The sequence below is a fragment of the Neolamprologus brichardi genome, chromosome 15, assembly GCF_056152115.1.
Source record: "Neolamprologus brichardi isolate AB-2024 chromosome 15, ASM5615211v1, whole genome shotgun sequence".
Classification (NCBI taxonomy): domain Eukaryota; kingdom Metazoa; phylum Chordata; class Actinopteri; order Cichliformes; family Cichlidae; genus Neolamprologus; species Neolamprologus brichardi.
The window spans coordinates 36,006,829-36,024,029 of record NC_142118.1 but is presented as its reverse complement, the minus strand read 5'-3'; the positions used below and the strand labels follow the sequence as shown (position 1 = coordinate 36,024,029).

Genomic DNA, 17,201 nt, shown 5'->3' with positions numbered 1-17,201 from the left:
TTTGGGCCTGAAATCAAGTCTGGCGTCCTGCCCTCTAAAATGTGAGAGACACAGCTCGCCTCTCCACAAGATCGACAGCCTACGAGCTTCAGGATACCACAACAGAGGGAGAAGGATATCAAATACGTCATCCCAGCACAGGATCTGTGGATTAATCTCCCCTTGATGTTAATTATCGCATTACTACGGCTTTTTTAATGCAGGATGGATAAAGTGGTTGAGTATTTTTTCTAAAACTGCATTTATTTATGCTTAATCTGGAGTAAAGAGTAAAGTATCTGCAGAAAAGCAACAAGGTCTTTAACTAAGGTGCATCTAAAACATACAACACAACAGCGCCTTTAGCATTAAAACACCCTTTTAGCCCACATATCCTAGAAAAACACATTTAAAACAGGAGAAAAGCTCTGAAATGATGATGCTAGTGGTGCACATTATGAAAACTTAATGAATGCGCTGCTGTTAAGCATGTATCATTAGTTATGCAGTGCAGCTCAGATGTAGCCTTTAGATAATGCATGCTTCACATTTATAACCATTTAGCAGCAGTAATCAACACTGAGGCAAGTTTATTCTTAAGACAATAGCAGCATTAAAACTGTTTACATCTACTAATAAACCAGTATCTGTTTCTTATCGCGGCGATTCTCTCGATTTCAGGCCTATCAGCCAATCGCCCTTAGCATAAACTCACTGAAGATAAGAACAACAGTTTTACATTTCAAATACAATTTATTCTACTGAAGGAAAAAATGTGTCCAACATCATGCAGTGCAGTGCATGAGTGCCATGTGTCAGTGTAAAGCACAGGGATTAAGAATGTCACCCTGCAGTAGCAGCGGACGGCTTTCTCCAAACCCCCTGTAGCTGTTTGTTCTCCCATATGGCATCAAACTAAGTCGTGGACATCTGGTCAGTGCCAGGGATCCCTCAACAGGAGAGGCTTGGATGTATGCGCATACTGAACAGCAGATACTGTGGAGTGCACCTGTATGACTTCATTTTATTGTTATTTACATGTCCTCGTCTTTCTTCTGTATGTGAAAGGGATTTTGTTGTTGTTTTTTAATGCAGGATGCATAGATGCAGCAGTCACAATCGTTAAAACTATAAACTAGAATTAGCTTAAGTTGCTGGCTATGCTACAAGGAGTATAGGATAAACCTGGTGGTAAGGCTAATCTGAATATCGTGCATGAACAGCAAATCCATCACTCAGTAAGTTCAACTGTGGGAATGCCAAAATCAAACTGCTGAGCTTTCAGAAACTGATATATGCCTTATTCAGCTAAATGCCTGAAGAACCTGCCACATAGAGAAGTCCTTTGCTTTGCAACATGTACTTTATTGCACAAGTAATCTCATGTACTTTGATTAATACATGTTAACATAAAATTACATTAGCTGAATAGATTTTTTTTTATCTTCTGTGCTTCATAATAAGTATAGGAGGAAGGCTTTTGACTTGAAGACAGCAAAGAGTCTTAAACAGCAGTCCAAGTAAAGTCTGTGAACTGAGGTCTTAAGTAGTCCAACAGGGCAGAAACAGGGTCAAAGGCCATAAATGACTGTGCCTCTCTCACACAGATATGAACCGTGGTCAAAAGAACATGCTACAAGCCCCGTTTGTCTTTCTCCGCTGCCACGGGCAAAGAACATTTCTCCAGTGATTCACACAGAATCACCGCTGCTCTGCCGACCGTGTCGAGCGTCCGACTTCAGGAGGATTTGACTTTTGCTTGGTGATGTAGTTAGTACAAACACAAGGAGTACAAACACTTGCCAACACTAAAAACAGAGGGAAGGAAGGGTTAGTTAAAACATGTTTAAGGAAAGCTTTAGTTGTACACTTTACAAAAAAGTGAATTGAATTATTACAATAAAATTACCCAATAACAGACTGTGTTTGCCAGTCAGTCAAATTACTATCTGATTATGTGTTATCTAACATCTTGTCAGGCCGGTTCTTGCTTGATAAAAGACACTTGATCTCTCTGCCCAGGGGCAAACAACAACATTTAGTATCCAGGTCACAAGTATGAACTATAATAAACGTCACTGAAATGAGAGAAGACTGGAAAACTCGGATACATTCTCAGGAACAGACCTAGAAACAATTGTTTTAATTGTCAGTCAGTCAGTCACTGTCATGTTTTCCAAGTAACCGCAAGAAGGAGACCATTTCCTTCTAATCTGAAAAGCTGAGCCTGCAAGCTAAACTTGCAAAAGTGCTGACAGGATAAGAAAAGGAGGGGCTGTGGCAAAATGAACATTTGGGCTATTGCCTCATAGCTCTGAACTTGGAGCATATCCAGGCTGAAACTGGATAATGAGCAAAAGAGGAGAAAGCAGAGGAAAGAAGAGGCACAAAGCTTTGGAAACACAAAGATCTACACTGAAGAGTCATAAAATGTGGTCTCTACTAGACTAAAGTCACCAAAATAGACAAAGAAAACTCTCTCTAAAGGATACCTGAATGCAGGTATTTAAATTAATGAGCAAACTCTAAGTGTGGGTTGTACAAGTGCTGCTCTACATAAACAAAGCGATACAAAATCCACTAAGGCCCTCTTTTCTGTACAAAGTCAGGACAGTGTGAACCACGGTTTTATCACAGCCTCATAAGACTCCTTTCAATAGAGTTGTTACCAGGTTAGTTTCATGAATTCTAATAAGTGGTATGACAGTCAAATTTCACACTGCTTTACATCATAAATCAGCAGGAAACCGGAAAGAAAATGTCAAAAAAGGTCATCTGGGGAAAAAAGGCCAACAACAAAAACAAAACATCATCCTAATTATGAAGCACAGTGGTGGGATCATCACCATGGGGCTACTTTGAAATCACTCAGAGAACCAACTGGTTTTAAAGTGTATCAAAAACAATGTTTATAGGTGAACGTCAGAACAGAAGTTCATGGCCCGAAGCTGAGGAGAGGTTAGATGACTCCATAAGATTATGTGCTTATCAAACAAATCAACAACAGAAATATTGAAAAATCAAGTAAAATTCAGAACCAGCCCTTAAACCAAGAAATATTGGGGCATAGGGCTGTTCGATATAACGATATATATCAGATGACGATATAAAAACGTCTATCGTTTCATTTTACGCTATCGTTTGTTTCATGGTGGAGCAAAATAAACTGTTTACGGCAATATTATATTTTTTTTTCATGGTTTTGATGGTCACTGTAGTGGCTATATTAATTTCTTAAAGTTGTCTCTTTCTCTTATATTTAATATAACCACACTACAGACAGACAAGCGCTGGCTTTTATGTGTTTAGCAACAACGACGGTAACACGATCACGTGTCCGCTTGTTTATATTCCACATAAACCTTTCACAATAAAGCTCAAGATCCTGTTGAGACTTTTCAAAATAAACTGAATCACGTGAAAGAGCAGATTATTTACAGATGAGAATTAAAAAAAGAGCTGCCAGGTGCTAAAAAAATAAACCTTAGACTCAAATGTTAGAACAGGCTTTTCCCCGCAGCACGCCGTGTAATAAATACTCACAAAGAAAACGGCGGACGTTACAACTTATGTCTAAAAATGTATCGTTTCATGCATCGGTTAAAACACTCGACTCCAGCTACATGACGCGCAGCTGGAAACACTTCACGCAAGACGAGCTGCCCGAGATTCACAGAATTTACAGAAAATGTTACATTTTTGTGATTTATATCGTTATCGGACGATAGAATTCTTATATCGGGATATGAGATTTTGGTCATATCGCACAGCCCTATTGGGTCATGACTTGAAAAGGGCAACACTAATGAACTGAAACAGCAGAAGTTGAAAAGCAGTAACATGAAAGGCAGCATTTTCAGCTGGTTTGGATATACTGACTGCTGACAACTCTCTTTCCACTCCTGGAGTGAGCCAAGCTGGACAGCTGGTTCTAGCAAATGAGACTGAAAGTATACTTGTTGCAGGGGAGTCTGAATACATTTACAGGAGAAAGAAATCCATTTGAAATGTTTGTTTATAGTTGTTTTCTTCTTTTTCTTAAAAACAATATACATTTATATACATATATATACATGGTATATGCTGTCCTATCAATCACCTGGAACCTGATAAACTAAAGGTGGCAGTGTACGGCCTTCACTCTGGATTAAGTGTACAAAGAGCAAGTAGATATGACAGTCATGAGAAATGCCACATATGCACAAAGTTAACTACACTGGATTTATTATTCTGATCCATTTGATCAGACAAAGTTAAGATATCTATATGGCTTACTTTTATCTGTCATTCTACTGTAGGGGTGGCTGTAGCTCAGGTGGTAGAGCAGGTCATCCACTGATCGGAAGGTTGGTGGTTCGATTCCTGGCTTCCCCTAGTCTGCATGCCAAATATCCTTGGGCAAGATACTAACCCCAAATTGCTCTCCGATGCATCCATCGTATGAATGTGTGTGAATGTTAGCTATAAAGCACTTAGAAAGATGTGCTTGTGCGAATGGGTGAATGCACAAGTTGTGTAAAGCGCTTTGAGTGCTCAGATGAGTAGAAAAGCGCTATATAAGAACCAGTCCATTTACTTAAATCCTGTTTATTCTAGCTCTTTCTATATTGACTTGTTTCTCTCTTACGTATTTTGGTAAAATGCTTTGTTGCTTGAGACCATGTCTGCGCACTCTGGTTTCATGCATTTTACGTTTTATCCTGATTGTTGACTTAAAACTGTTAAATTAGCATCTGAGCAGGTGACACACTGATATTCTTCTTCAGCACTTGATATGATAAGAAAATACAAAAAAACAAAAGCAAACAGAAAACAAAAATCTCACGCTGTCTTTCACAAGTATGAAAGCATGGCAAGTAACAAGTATATACAAGTTGTTTACATGTTTGTATTTATTTTTCCTGGTATTCTGATACAGAAGATATCGCACAAATATGACGACCTGGGTTTTAAGCAGCTGACCTTTGGGTGTAAAAGACTATCCGAGAAAGAGATTTAAATCATCGTACATCAAACAACTACAAGGATAATTACATAATAATAATAATAACATATCTCATGTTTATTCACAGCACTCATTTTTAATGCGGTTGCTGTTAGTATTACAGCAACACTTGGTGCATCACACAGACTTTGTGACCATGAAATGACTGAGATAATACATATGGCTTTTAATTAATCTCAAAAAATGTACACATATTAAACAGGCCAACAGCCGTGACACGAGTGCACAGGGCAAAGCTGGAAACACAAATCACGTCCACTAGCCTGGTTTATGTGTGCAGTTTTGAATGTAAACGCCACAGATGTACTGTAGATACTACATTCTTATATAAATGATTTTATTGACATTTCAAACATTTTAAACACGCACCCTGAGTGAGCAAACACATTAAGATGAAACAGACAATTAAAACACAATGAATGAATGAATGTCAGAGAACCACTGATGCAGTTCATTTTTCAAGGTCTAATGCAAGTTCTCATTAACCACTTCTATTCTATTAGTCTCAGTCTGGTGTTAATCTTCTGTTTCTGAGCTTTTGAGCATGCCATTCCCACTCATCCTGTTGTACGTCTCCTTGTATATCAGTTTTCCAAGCCTCTAGTCCGTTACTATTAGACTCTTTGTCAAAACGCATTATAAAGAACAGACATTTCTTCACCAATAGGTCTTCAAGGTGTGCGAGTTGCAGTTCATATGCAAAGGATCAATGTGTTTGAATAAAGTGTCTCAACTGCATTGCTTCTTAGAGATATCACATTTTAGACACAGTTCCTTAAATGTCATAAGGATGATATTTGAACAATTTGTCCCATTTAGGATGCGTTACCATGGACTGGTGAGAAAAAAAGGGCGTTGGTGTTTATGAGCTTTATACCAACTCTTTGCTGATGTTTTTTCCATATCTACTCAGGAAGTTGGAACACCTGCTGAAAAGTAAAATGTACAGTTTGTAATTGGGCAGACCAATAGTACAATTTCAAATTTGGGAACTGCATCCCTCCTCTGTCATAGGGTAGATATATCTGAGTCTTTTTCTGGGCTTTGTATTGTTCCAAATACTTCTAGTAAAAATTTAATGAATCATGTTAAAAAATGATTTCGATAACGGCAAAGGGATCAACTGAAATAAGTAAAGAAATTTTGCCAATAGAATTAAATAGTCATTTTTATCATATTGACACATCCATTAAAAAGATGGGCATCGTCATCCCCCTATCCAAAGTTCTTCTTATATACAAGTTAACATTTACAATTGCTTTTATATTTGTAGTAATATTGACTCCTAAATACACGAATCCTTCTTTTGCATTTATAAACAGTGATTTGATTATTGGAGATTCTCTTGATTTAAATAAAGCACTGATGGTATCGTATAACTTATTTAATAACCTGAAAACTGTCTAAATTTATCAATTTGTTTAATGAGATTTAAAATACTACCTGCCAAATCTGACAAAAAGAGGAGAATATCATCAGTAAAGAGATATAAAATGTTCTTGCCCACCAATTTGGATCACTAAGAATCTACATTCTTAGTCCAAAAGGATTCTGGTCTCCAAAAACAGAACAAGAGAGGTAGTTTGTGCAAAAACAGCATTCACAGAGTGTAACCAGTAGATAAAACAAAATGCAAACTCTCTGAACTATGGTATCATTCAACAACAGAAAACTGTGCAAACTATTTGGAAGGGTTACGTTGCATAGAGATACCAGATCCCTGCTGGTCCATAGCTGGTGCTGCTCATTCAAGATCTAAAGAAAACATATCCATATTCCAAACCATTAAAGCTTTAAAAAAGCACTCTCTTCCTCCCTCTGTGACAAGGCATCCAAGAATAAATTCCAGGAAATATCCATATGACTACTAGCTTTTTTATTACATGAAACAATAAAAATTAGGGAACTAAGCCTGGTTTAAGCGCGGAGTGGGTGTGAGGATCAAGCCAGAGCTAAATAGGGAGAGACGTGTGGTATAAGACAGACTACAGGCCATGAAGAAGTAAAACAGGAAGAAAAAAAAAGTCTGCTTTTTAACCACATCAGAGGCAATTTCAGCTTCAGCGAGGCCATGTTTATGTCCTGCTTCCCTTTATGTTGACCCAAAAAGGCACTGATCCAAAAGCTTATGTCAGATAGGACTCCACACCACTGTACATCAAAACAGAAGCCTCCTGCTTGGAATATAAATGCCAATATTGCAATATTCTTATATTACTCTACATATCTTATAACATGATCCATCTTCCATTTTGTAAGCCAGCAATCTAACAACAGTAGACAGTAAACAATAGCTTGCTTCCATACTTTAGGAAATTAATTCAAGTCATTTGAATCAGTTCTAGTTAGTCGCCTGACATTCTGCCTCTTAAAGCTTTTGAGTAAACATCCACATAAAAAGGTTATTTTAGCAGGGGGTGACTAAGATCCTAACACTGCCAACAACTCTAACAACAGCTCCGGACTTTTACTGTGCTAGTCTACAAGCACTAGAGTCAATGATTTGTCTGGATAGTAAAATACTGTATAAAAAGAAAAGGAGACACCTAATTCTTTAGCAGTGATTCAGTGACCACACTCCAAAAAGCAAATAATTCCACCCCTGGAGCTCTGTGAGGCAGCTGGCATCTGCCCAGCTGCTTGTGTCTACTCTACATAAAGAAGTGAGGCGGCCGAACAGGTTTGTCATTCATGTTGCCACCGAGTCTTCTTTAGGCCTGCGGTACGGAGCTCAACACTTCAAAGACAAAAGGAGACATCAAAGAATATACTTTACACGTATTTCTGTCTCACTGGAGAATATTGTGTAATGCAGAAGCACCGGTTTGGTTGAAAATCTGTTCCCCCGTTGCACAATATTGGAAAAACTATTCATCATGTAATGGTCATACAGAAGTAAAATGACTTCTCGGATCACCAATTATCTGATTTCAGGATTAATATGCACGGTTGACACAGAAATACCGAGCTCCTCTACCTCCAGTGACAATAAGCCGTTTAAAGCCATATTCAAGAGAATACAGGGAAGTTTCCCTAGTTGATAACAATATTATTTTCCAAATAAAATAGCTCAAACTTCATAGTTTGCCCCAAGCAGGCTTACTTCTAAATTACTATTACTAATCCAATTTAGATGTGTCAGCCCGGCATTACATCTTTACTTTGATGTCTTCCAAATATATCTAGCGTACTGTCCTGCAGCCTCCCTCGTCTTGTCTTACTTCTGCCAAGAACTTCTTAAAATACAGAAGGAAGATTATTTTACACAGTTTGCTTTTTTTGTTTTTTTTAACTTCATTACTTCTCCCAGAAAAGCTGACCACTTTGCATGAAAGGGGTTTATTCCACTGGACTGAAATAACAGTGGTGGTAGAGGCAAACAGTTGGAAACATGAAGAATGGGGTGAGATTCAGTCCCGTGACGTAGATCCTGTAATTGTTAGAGAGTGGAGCAGTGCTGTCACAGAAGGGGGTCCTCCAGTGGTAAAAACCCACCATTAGACACATACACACAAACACGTGTCGGCATCGTCAACAAGATGAAGTCATTATTTAAAGATAAATGCTTACTAGCTTTTGGAAATTCTGGTGTGGGGTCGACTAAACATCAAGGCCAGCTTCACATTTGGTCTTCCTATGTCACAAGGAAGTAGCAGGAAGGAAACGCACTGATGAGAAAGAGTGGAAACTCCAGCATTTCCACTAGACGGTGGCGTTAATGTGATCCACAGATTAATGTGCTCACATACAGTTAGGTCAGTAGGTTTTTTGGATAATGACTAGTGGTGCAACGGATCACGGTTGATCCGAAATCCGAACCGATCCCACTCCACGGTTCGGTATGCACGTGATCCGAAGATTCGAAAAAGAAAAAAAAGTATGTGTATGGTGCACGTGGTGGGTCTGTCAAGCGAAAGTTATGGCCAGCGCTAGCGATCCAAGTGGCAGAGCAGAGGAGTTTGCGGCATTTAAGCAGCCCTTTGCTGCCCAGTCCGACCGGGCTAAAGCTATTACTAAAGCTATCGGGGTGTTTAGTTGCAGACGGGAGGCCGTATTCCGTTGTGCAAAACAAGGGGTTTAAACTGTGATGAACGTGCTTGAGCCACGCTATGATATCTAGTTGCGCGTCCACTTCAGTGTGACAAGATCGTTCCAAGCATGTATGAGCAGGAGAAGTTTAAAGCTATGGCTGAACTGTCCCAGTCATCTTCTGTTGATCAAACTACAAATGGGTGGAGCTCCAGGGCAACGGAAAGCCACGTGACCGCGACCGCTCGTTGTATCACAGCGGAGTGGTAGATACAAAGCCCTGCACTGCCCTATAGATTACATTAGATTAGATGAAACTTTATTTATCCCTCGGGTGGGTTCCTCCGGGAAATTCAGTTTCCAGTAGCACAGTACCGACAGAAGTTGCAGAATGTGAGCAGAAATATACACATATATAAATACAGAGTATACAAAAGGGATAAATAGAATAAATAGGAATAAGAATACAAGGGAACGGCACATTTCAAGTATTGTGAGTCTATTACACCGTTGGATATTAACAAAAACTATTGCACAGTGAAAAGGCACTACAGCTTACTTGTTCCCCCCTCCTTTGTCCCCGTTTCCCCTCCCTCTCCCCTCCAGTGAGGAGTTAAACAGATTAATGGCGTGTGGGACAAAAGGACTTTTTAAGTCTGCTGGTCCTTGACTTTGGGAGAAGCAACCTGTCACTGAACAGACTCCTCTGGTTGTTTATGGCCGTGTGCAGAGGATGCAGAGGATGCCCAGCATGGTCCATAATGTCCATATTGCACCTTAATTTGTTTTTATATAAGTGTGTGGAATGAGTCTTCAGTTGAATGTTTTTTAATAGGCAAAAAATACTTAAATAAGTAAATGGCGAGTCAAATTTTTGTCTTTGATCCGATCCGTGACTTAAAACCGTGATCCGATCCGAGCCGTGAGATTTTCGATCCGTTGCACCACTAATAATGACACATGTTTAGGAATTAAAGTCAATCCCCATTTACATTTTCAGTAACTAACATAATTGTTGATCTAATGATTATTTTTTAATACTTAGATAAAAAAAAACGTTGCAGTCAGGAACTGCCGGAGGTGTAGAAACCATGGACACCACCTTTACAGCAGCCACCTTCAGTTGCTGTTTGTTTGTGGGTCTCTCTACTGCCTTCGGTTTTGTCTTCAGTAACTGAAAAGCGTACTCTGTTGCGACTGACTTAGCCATTGAAGAATATCTCTTTTATTTTCCTTTAGAAGCCCCTGGGTTGCCTTTGCAGCTGCTTTGTGTCATTATCCCTATGACTGAAGTGATGTACAATCAGCTTTTACAGCATTTGGCTGAATCTGAGTAGAGAGTATAAACCTGTACACTTCAAAGTTAATCCTGCTAATTCTATCAGCAGTCACATCTCCAATAAACACTAGTGACCTGGTTCCACTAGCAGCCGTACATGCCCACGCCACAGCATTACTCTCATGATGTTTGACAGACCACTACTTTTTTCTTTCCATCATTCTGGTGCAAGTTAACCTTCATTTTTTTCAGGCTCTTTTAGATGTTTTCCGCCAATGTCTAAACTGGTCTTGTTGATCTCGAGTGTACCCAGAGGTTTGCACCTTAATGTAAACTCTGGAAGTCACAGATCACCCACAATAGTTGTCTCACAGCTGGCCAGTGCATTCCTTCTTTTAAAGAATGAAATAGATTGTTAATGTGGCCACTCCTTAATTATTTACTTTATTTTTAGTTTGGATTTCAGCCTAAAGAATACTAAAAGCCTCCTGTGAAGATCCCCTTTACTTGCATTAACAGCTCACTGAGCCGTGAAACTGATTATCACTCAATTATCCAATCAATTTTGAGCCACTGAAAACAGGGGACTGTGTATAAAACTAGCTGTGAACCCCTAAACAATTATTACAATACTAACTCCCTAAAATTAACTGACTAGTTTGCATAATCATATGTTGATTGTTTGAATTAAAATCAACTTTAATGATGTAAAGATGGCAACACTACAAAAATTGTGCCCATGTCCACAAAGTTACAGGCTTAACTGTATTTGCTGTAGACGAGGGGAAAACGATATCATCAACAATTATTGTTCAACAATATTATGTATTTGGAGAGCTATAAATAATAATTACAACAAAAGTATTTTCTTAATGACTTACATAATATTCTCTCATTTAACAGATCAATCACTTATAGACAGTGAAAAGTCTGCCTCATAAAAAAATCCAGAGTTAATAATTATATACCGAAGGCAATGTGTAAAATACACAAAATCTGAGGTTTTGAAAAAGTGTTTTTAGAGAGATTAATTTTCTTAATTAGAAAAAATTAACAACAGTTTCTCTCTGCTTCATCCTCTCTGATAAAATAATTGTATACTTGAAAGTTAAAGTATTTACACGGGTATTTATGTGACATAAAGAGCAGCCTCAGTCCTCACATTTCATTCATTTTAATTGGCTTAATAACCATTAAAAGGAAATGGACCAGAGCTTAATTAAATCAAACTGCAAATAGCCCAGCATGATAACAAGCCCACAGGTGGACTCCCATGGGAAGCTAATCAGGATTATCGCACTGCATGGTCACACACCCAATCAGGAGCACGTACTCGTGTAATAATGATTAAAAGGAACGGCAACAACAAGGAGAACTTTTCTGCCACTTACAGAAATTATCTCACCTCTACAACTACAACACTTTCCATCATACTATAATTTTCTTGATGGGATAATTTCTTGTGTGTCCTATTTAAAAAAACTGGAAACATTTCAGTTTTACAGATGTTATGATCAGTTTAATAAATGGAGCCTAAGTATCCATAACTTTCGAGGTCCTTAAGCTACCCCCACATTGCTTTTGTTGGGGACATTGCAGAGTGGAACAGCATATAAAATATGTAAAACATCTGTTCCTATACTCGTCGAGAAAAAAGCTGCTGCACTCTGGAGGGAATTTTTAACTATCATACTTGAAGAGGAGCCAGGAAGCTCTCGAGTCCAACATCTATTCTCAAGTGGAAAACTAGGCTACTAGGGTTTACTGCCAAAAATACATAACTTTTTTGCACTAGCGAATCTCTCATGCAGCCCGAATACATGGTTTACAACCAAAGACAGTTTCTCCAACAAAAATGAGGATGAAAAAAAAAAGAAAAAAAGTAAGTGGGGTGTGCCAAAATACCACTTAAAAACAACCCTCTCTACATTTGGGGGCTCCATATTCTCCAGCACCAAGTTGAAAGCAAACACCAAACTGGAAACAGATGTTGAGCAAGTGAGAGCTAATTCACGCTGGTGCGTATTACATGTTTTTATCCATACTCTGTGTCTCCTGCGTCGTCGTCGTCTTCCCTGGCCAAACACAACGAGAGGGGGGTTGGATAAACCCAGCAGAGCTGCGGTGGTCGAAGTGGAAAACGATGGTGCAGTAATCTCTACTAACTATGGAGCAATGATGAACCTACAGCAGTGTTTAAGTGAGGAAATGCTAACTGATGACTCATCCAAAAGGGGGGCAAAGGTCACAAAAAAGCACAAACAGAGACAGGGCTATATTGTTACCTTGCTCAGACAATCATGGGAAGTGGATGTGAATTAGATTAACAGAATAAAACACAAACTGGAGTTTTTTTGACAAAAAGTAACGACAACTTTTGTCGAGTTCTATGTGTTGTATCACATCTGCCCATACAGTGGTGTTTCCCATATACATTTGGTGACACATTTAAAAACAATCCTCTTGCTCTCATTCTGAAAGTTCAGTTGCTGCTAGCCAGCTAGCACCGACCATTCCTGTCTCATGTTACCAGCTGACTCACGGGCCAGGTTGCCGTGGCGGCCCTCAATATGATTCAGCTTTTTCTACTGCAAGTCTCTCATCCCACAGCCTTCAGCCCCGCCATTCTGAGCTGCAGCTCAGCTCTGGGGATCCACTGTCAGCTGGTTGCATGGGCGTTTCCATAAGTTTATAAACCAGGGTGGGACAGAGCGGGCTAAGAACAAAATAGAGGTGCCCAAAGGAAATCAGAATATTTGATGAGAAACACAATCAGTGTAAAAAAAAAATGGGATAGAAATTGTCCAACTGAAAGTGGTGCTGCACCAAAGTTTAAACATTTTATATTTGATAATTGTTTGTTTGTTTGTTTGTTTGTTTGTTTGTTTGTTTTGCAAAGTGGAAAAAAGTATGCTGACTTTTTACTTAAGTAAAAGTTAGAATCCTGCTTAAGCAGCTTAATATCAAAACACACTGCCCTGACCAAAAACAACCCCCACAATCTCTAATATTTCACTGGATCACCTTCAGCATTTGGTGTGCTTATGCAATGTCAAACACCTGAGTTTGTCAATGTACCATTTCCACAGGGAAGAAAAAACCTGGTCACTCAATATATTCAGCTGACCTCAATTTTTTGGGTGGTACATAATGATGCTGATCCCACACCTAGACCAAAAGTAACTAAAAAGTATCCTAGACCAATGTAAGGCTCTTACACTTTGCTAAGTAAAATCCAGGTGTTGACCCAAACTAAATATGTTTACCATTTAGAATGGCACTTGTCCAAATTATGACTTTAATGTTGCAGCTGTTGACTTATTATATTTCATAGTTTGATCCATAGTAATGCAATGCTTTGGTTTTAGTGTGGATTATAAAGCTGGCATCCAAAATGTAGAACAGCAGAAGCACCAAGCAGCATAACATAGAAATAACTGGAGAAAAAAACCTGCTAGAAAACTACTACGAGAAAAAGTACTATAGTGAAATCATTGAGTTAAGCACTAAAATGGTAAATGGCCTGTATTTATATAGCGCTTTACTAGTCCCTAAGGACCCCAAAGCACTTTACATATCCAGTCATCCACCCATTCACACACACATTCACACACTGGTGATGGCAAGCTACATTGTAGCCACATACACCCTGGGGCGCACTGACAGAGGCGAGGCTGCCGGACACTGGCGCCACCGGGCCCTCTGACCACCACCAGTAGGCAAACATGGGATTAGTATCTTGCCCAAGGACACAACGACTGAGACTGTCCAAGCCGGGGCTCGAACCGGCAACCTTCCGATTACAAGGCGATCTCCCAACTCTTGAGCCACGATCGCCCCAGTTACGTTCCTACAGGTTCTATCCATGATGTCCTTCAGTGGTGCAAGATTACATGTACTCTGGTCAAATAGCACCGACATTGGTGGCACCGGCAAGTTCAGTGCAACCGATGGCAAGTTCAGTAGTCCTGAAGGAGAAACTCACTGCTTGTTGTTTATTTGTCACAAACTAGGTCTAGTACTTTGCCTGCTGCATCCAAACCCCTCCAAGAATTCCCTCAATAAAAGTGATAACTTTTATACTTTTGATAGGGACAGGCAGAGATGCAGAGTTATTTACATTTAAACAGACAGAACGAGAACTACTGTAAAGTCTAATGATTAATTTTGACTTTAGGTTAATGTTTTACAGGATTAATCAACAGATTCTTTGGTCTACAGAAGTCAGAAAAAGAGCACCTTTTTAAAGCCCAAGGTGACCCCAAACGAGTATATATTCATCAAACATCATCTAACTGATCAGCAGATTACCACTTTTCACATCTTTTGTGCATTTGTTTTTGGAATAAAGCAAGGACAAGGTAATGGTGTCATTAGCTGCTGTAACAGGTGCCGCAGCAAAGTTACAGGTCAGAGAAAGGTCAATCACACACCACCTGCACACCGCCTCAGTGCCGGGAAAAGAAAAGCTCTAATTAAGAAAAATAAGTGCCAAGCCTTTTTATACTGCTGCAGCCTTGCAATGAATTACCTTAAAAGATGCTCGGACCTGGCGCATGATGATGACTGTAGTAAATAAGAACAGTCAGGCAAGTCTTGTATACAAATGAGTGACTTTCAGTAGGGAAAGACGGCAGTATTTCAGATTCTGCTGGATCTACATCGCAAACAAAGCCTCTGCACTCCCACTGAACAGTTTCCTTTCTTTGTTTAAAAAACTGCCTTGCTGACATAGAAAACTTCAAACTGTATGCAGTGACTCAGCGCTCTGTTATCCACAATCAATGAAAGCAAACGTAAGTGTGACGACGCAAAGAGGTGAGGGCTTCAAAGCCTGTGGCAGCATGCAGCACCTCGAACACCTCACATACCAATGAGCTGACACACTAAGCAGCACAACAGTTAGAGCGCTTTAATAGTAATAATGTGTCCAATTTAAAACAGTGAGTTAAAGGGAGCAATCATGGTCACACAGCCTTAAACCAGGCAACAACGACCGACTGGGACTTTTCCCCTTTGTTCAGCCCTATGAATACAATCCTAAAGGAAATGCTCAGTCTCAGAAAAGCAACAACTGCAACAACAACTTTCGAACATCTGTTCCTCGTTTTTGTGAGAGAGGATGTTGCAGCAGCAGCAAGGGAGCGCGAGGGGCTGTGCAGGGAGGAAGAGGGAGGAAGAGGGGAAGATGATGCTTTCTCAAAACACTGGACAGTTCAAGGCCACTGTTAGAGGAGGGAGGTGAGAGCCATTATAACACAAATTTCAGAAGAAGTGTGTGTGTGTGTGTGTGTGGGGGGGGGTGATTTCAGAAATGACCACACAGAGAACACGTCACATGGACGGTAACAGTATTTGTAAAGTCACCAGTGATTTGTCTTTTTTTTCACTGATCAGCTCATAATTGAAGAAGGAAACAAGCTTACTGACGCTACTAATATGTCTTTATATGGAAACGATCATGAATGTGTCATGTTACTTTAAAAGCAAGATAATGAGCGGACAGTGAAAATAGACATTGGGTCTAATTAGAAATATAAGTGTGATCAAACAGAAAAGTGAATTACAGATGCAGTGCTGCGCACAGTAAACACAAAGCTGGCTGTCATGAAAAAATACACTATCACGAAGGGTCATGCCAGTTAAGGATCCTGGGACAGACTCTAATCTCTGCGTTCATATTTAATGTATTTTACTATGTTTACATAATTTATATTGGGGGGGAAAAACAGGCGCCGGAGCAGCTTTCCACTGCACCACGACTCTCAGCGAGTCTCTGTTTGGTTTCCTGGTCCCAGCAGCAGCCTCCCAGGCTGGCCCCAGCTCTTAGGGACAAAAATAGAAAAGTAGCAGGCGACGAACAGCTAGCTACTTACTGCTGATTGGCGTGAGGGTTTAGCAGGCGGCTAGCTGTATACTTTTACCCCTGAGATAAATAAATAAATAAAAAAGCAGCGGACGGGACAATAAAAAAAAAAGCCTGGCTGTCATCACTCACCTGAACCTTGGGGAGTCCTTCAAACACTCCTCGAAATCCACAGTTATCTTCATTTTTGCCGCAGTGGGTGAAGCCGCAGACCTGTGCTCTCTTTTGATTAAAGGCAATAATCCAGGCTGAGTCTTTCTCGCTAATTAGCTTGTTTGCTAACGCCGCCGTTTCTCAGCGACCAGCTGGCTCCACTCCGTCACCCCCTCTCTGCTAGCCAGCTAGCCCCGGAGGCCAGCAGCTACGATGAAAAAGTGGCGGTAATGCGACCATAAACGACCGTAACGTTGAGTGTGGGGACTGCAGTTTGAGGCGGAAGGGTCAGCGTGGAAAAACGGAAAGTGTCGTCCGGTAGCTAGGTCATAGCAGCCAGCGGGAGTGGAGCGCACACACTACACACACACACAACTCCGAAGATCGTCTGTCGTGGTCAGAGAGGGATCCACCGGCCAGTGCGCATGTGCCCCACTGCTGAGGACGTATTGAAATGTAATTCACAAAATAGCGCGCAAGGCAGGAATATGACAACTATATAATAACTAATAACTACTCATGAAAGTTCATTACTGACTTTTTTAATAAGGTTTGACCCAACAATCCTTGCTATTTCTACATATGCGGTAAATAAATAAACTAATTCATAAATAGATCCAGTAATAACTAAGAATATAGGATATTACTGCATCCTTCAAAGTATCTATAATATTCACTGCTGTGGAAAAAGTATTTATCTCCTCTCTACTTTCTTATGTTAATTTATTTTATTTATTTATTATTATTTATTTTGCATATTTGTCAGACTTTCGTGTTTCAGATCGTCAAACACGTTTTAATATTAGACAAAGATAACCCAGGAAAACAAAAAAAAAATGCAGTTTTCAAATGATTATGTCATTTGTTAACGGGTAAAAAAACTACTTGGC

At 39.8% G+C, this 17,201-nt stretch overlaps 1 protein-coding gene across 2 annotated transcripts in view; it reads right to left on the bottom strand.

The window, feature by feature from the left end:
• The window catches only part of acap2b (ArfGAP with coiled-coil, ankyrin repeat and PH domains 2b), a 56,339-nt gene extending 39,627 nt beyond the window's left edge, over positions 1-16,712 (bottom strand). For both annotated transcript variants that reach the window (XM_087852784.1, XM_087852783.1), the window contains exon 1: positions 16,291-16,712. In XM_087852784.1, coding sequence (XP_087708910.1) covers positions 16,291-16,343 — 53 coding nt within the window. In that variant the 5' untranslated portion in view covers positions 16,344-16,712. The remainder of the gene's footprint in view (positions 1-16,290) is intronic.
• Between the last annotated feature and the right edge of the window lie 489 nt (positions 16,713-17,201).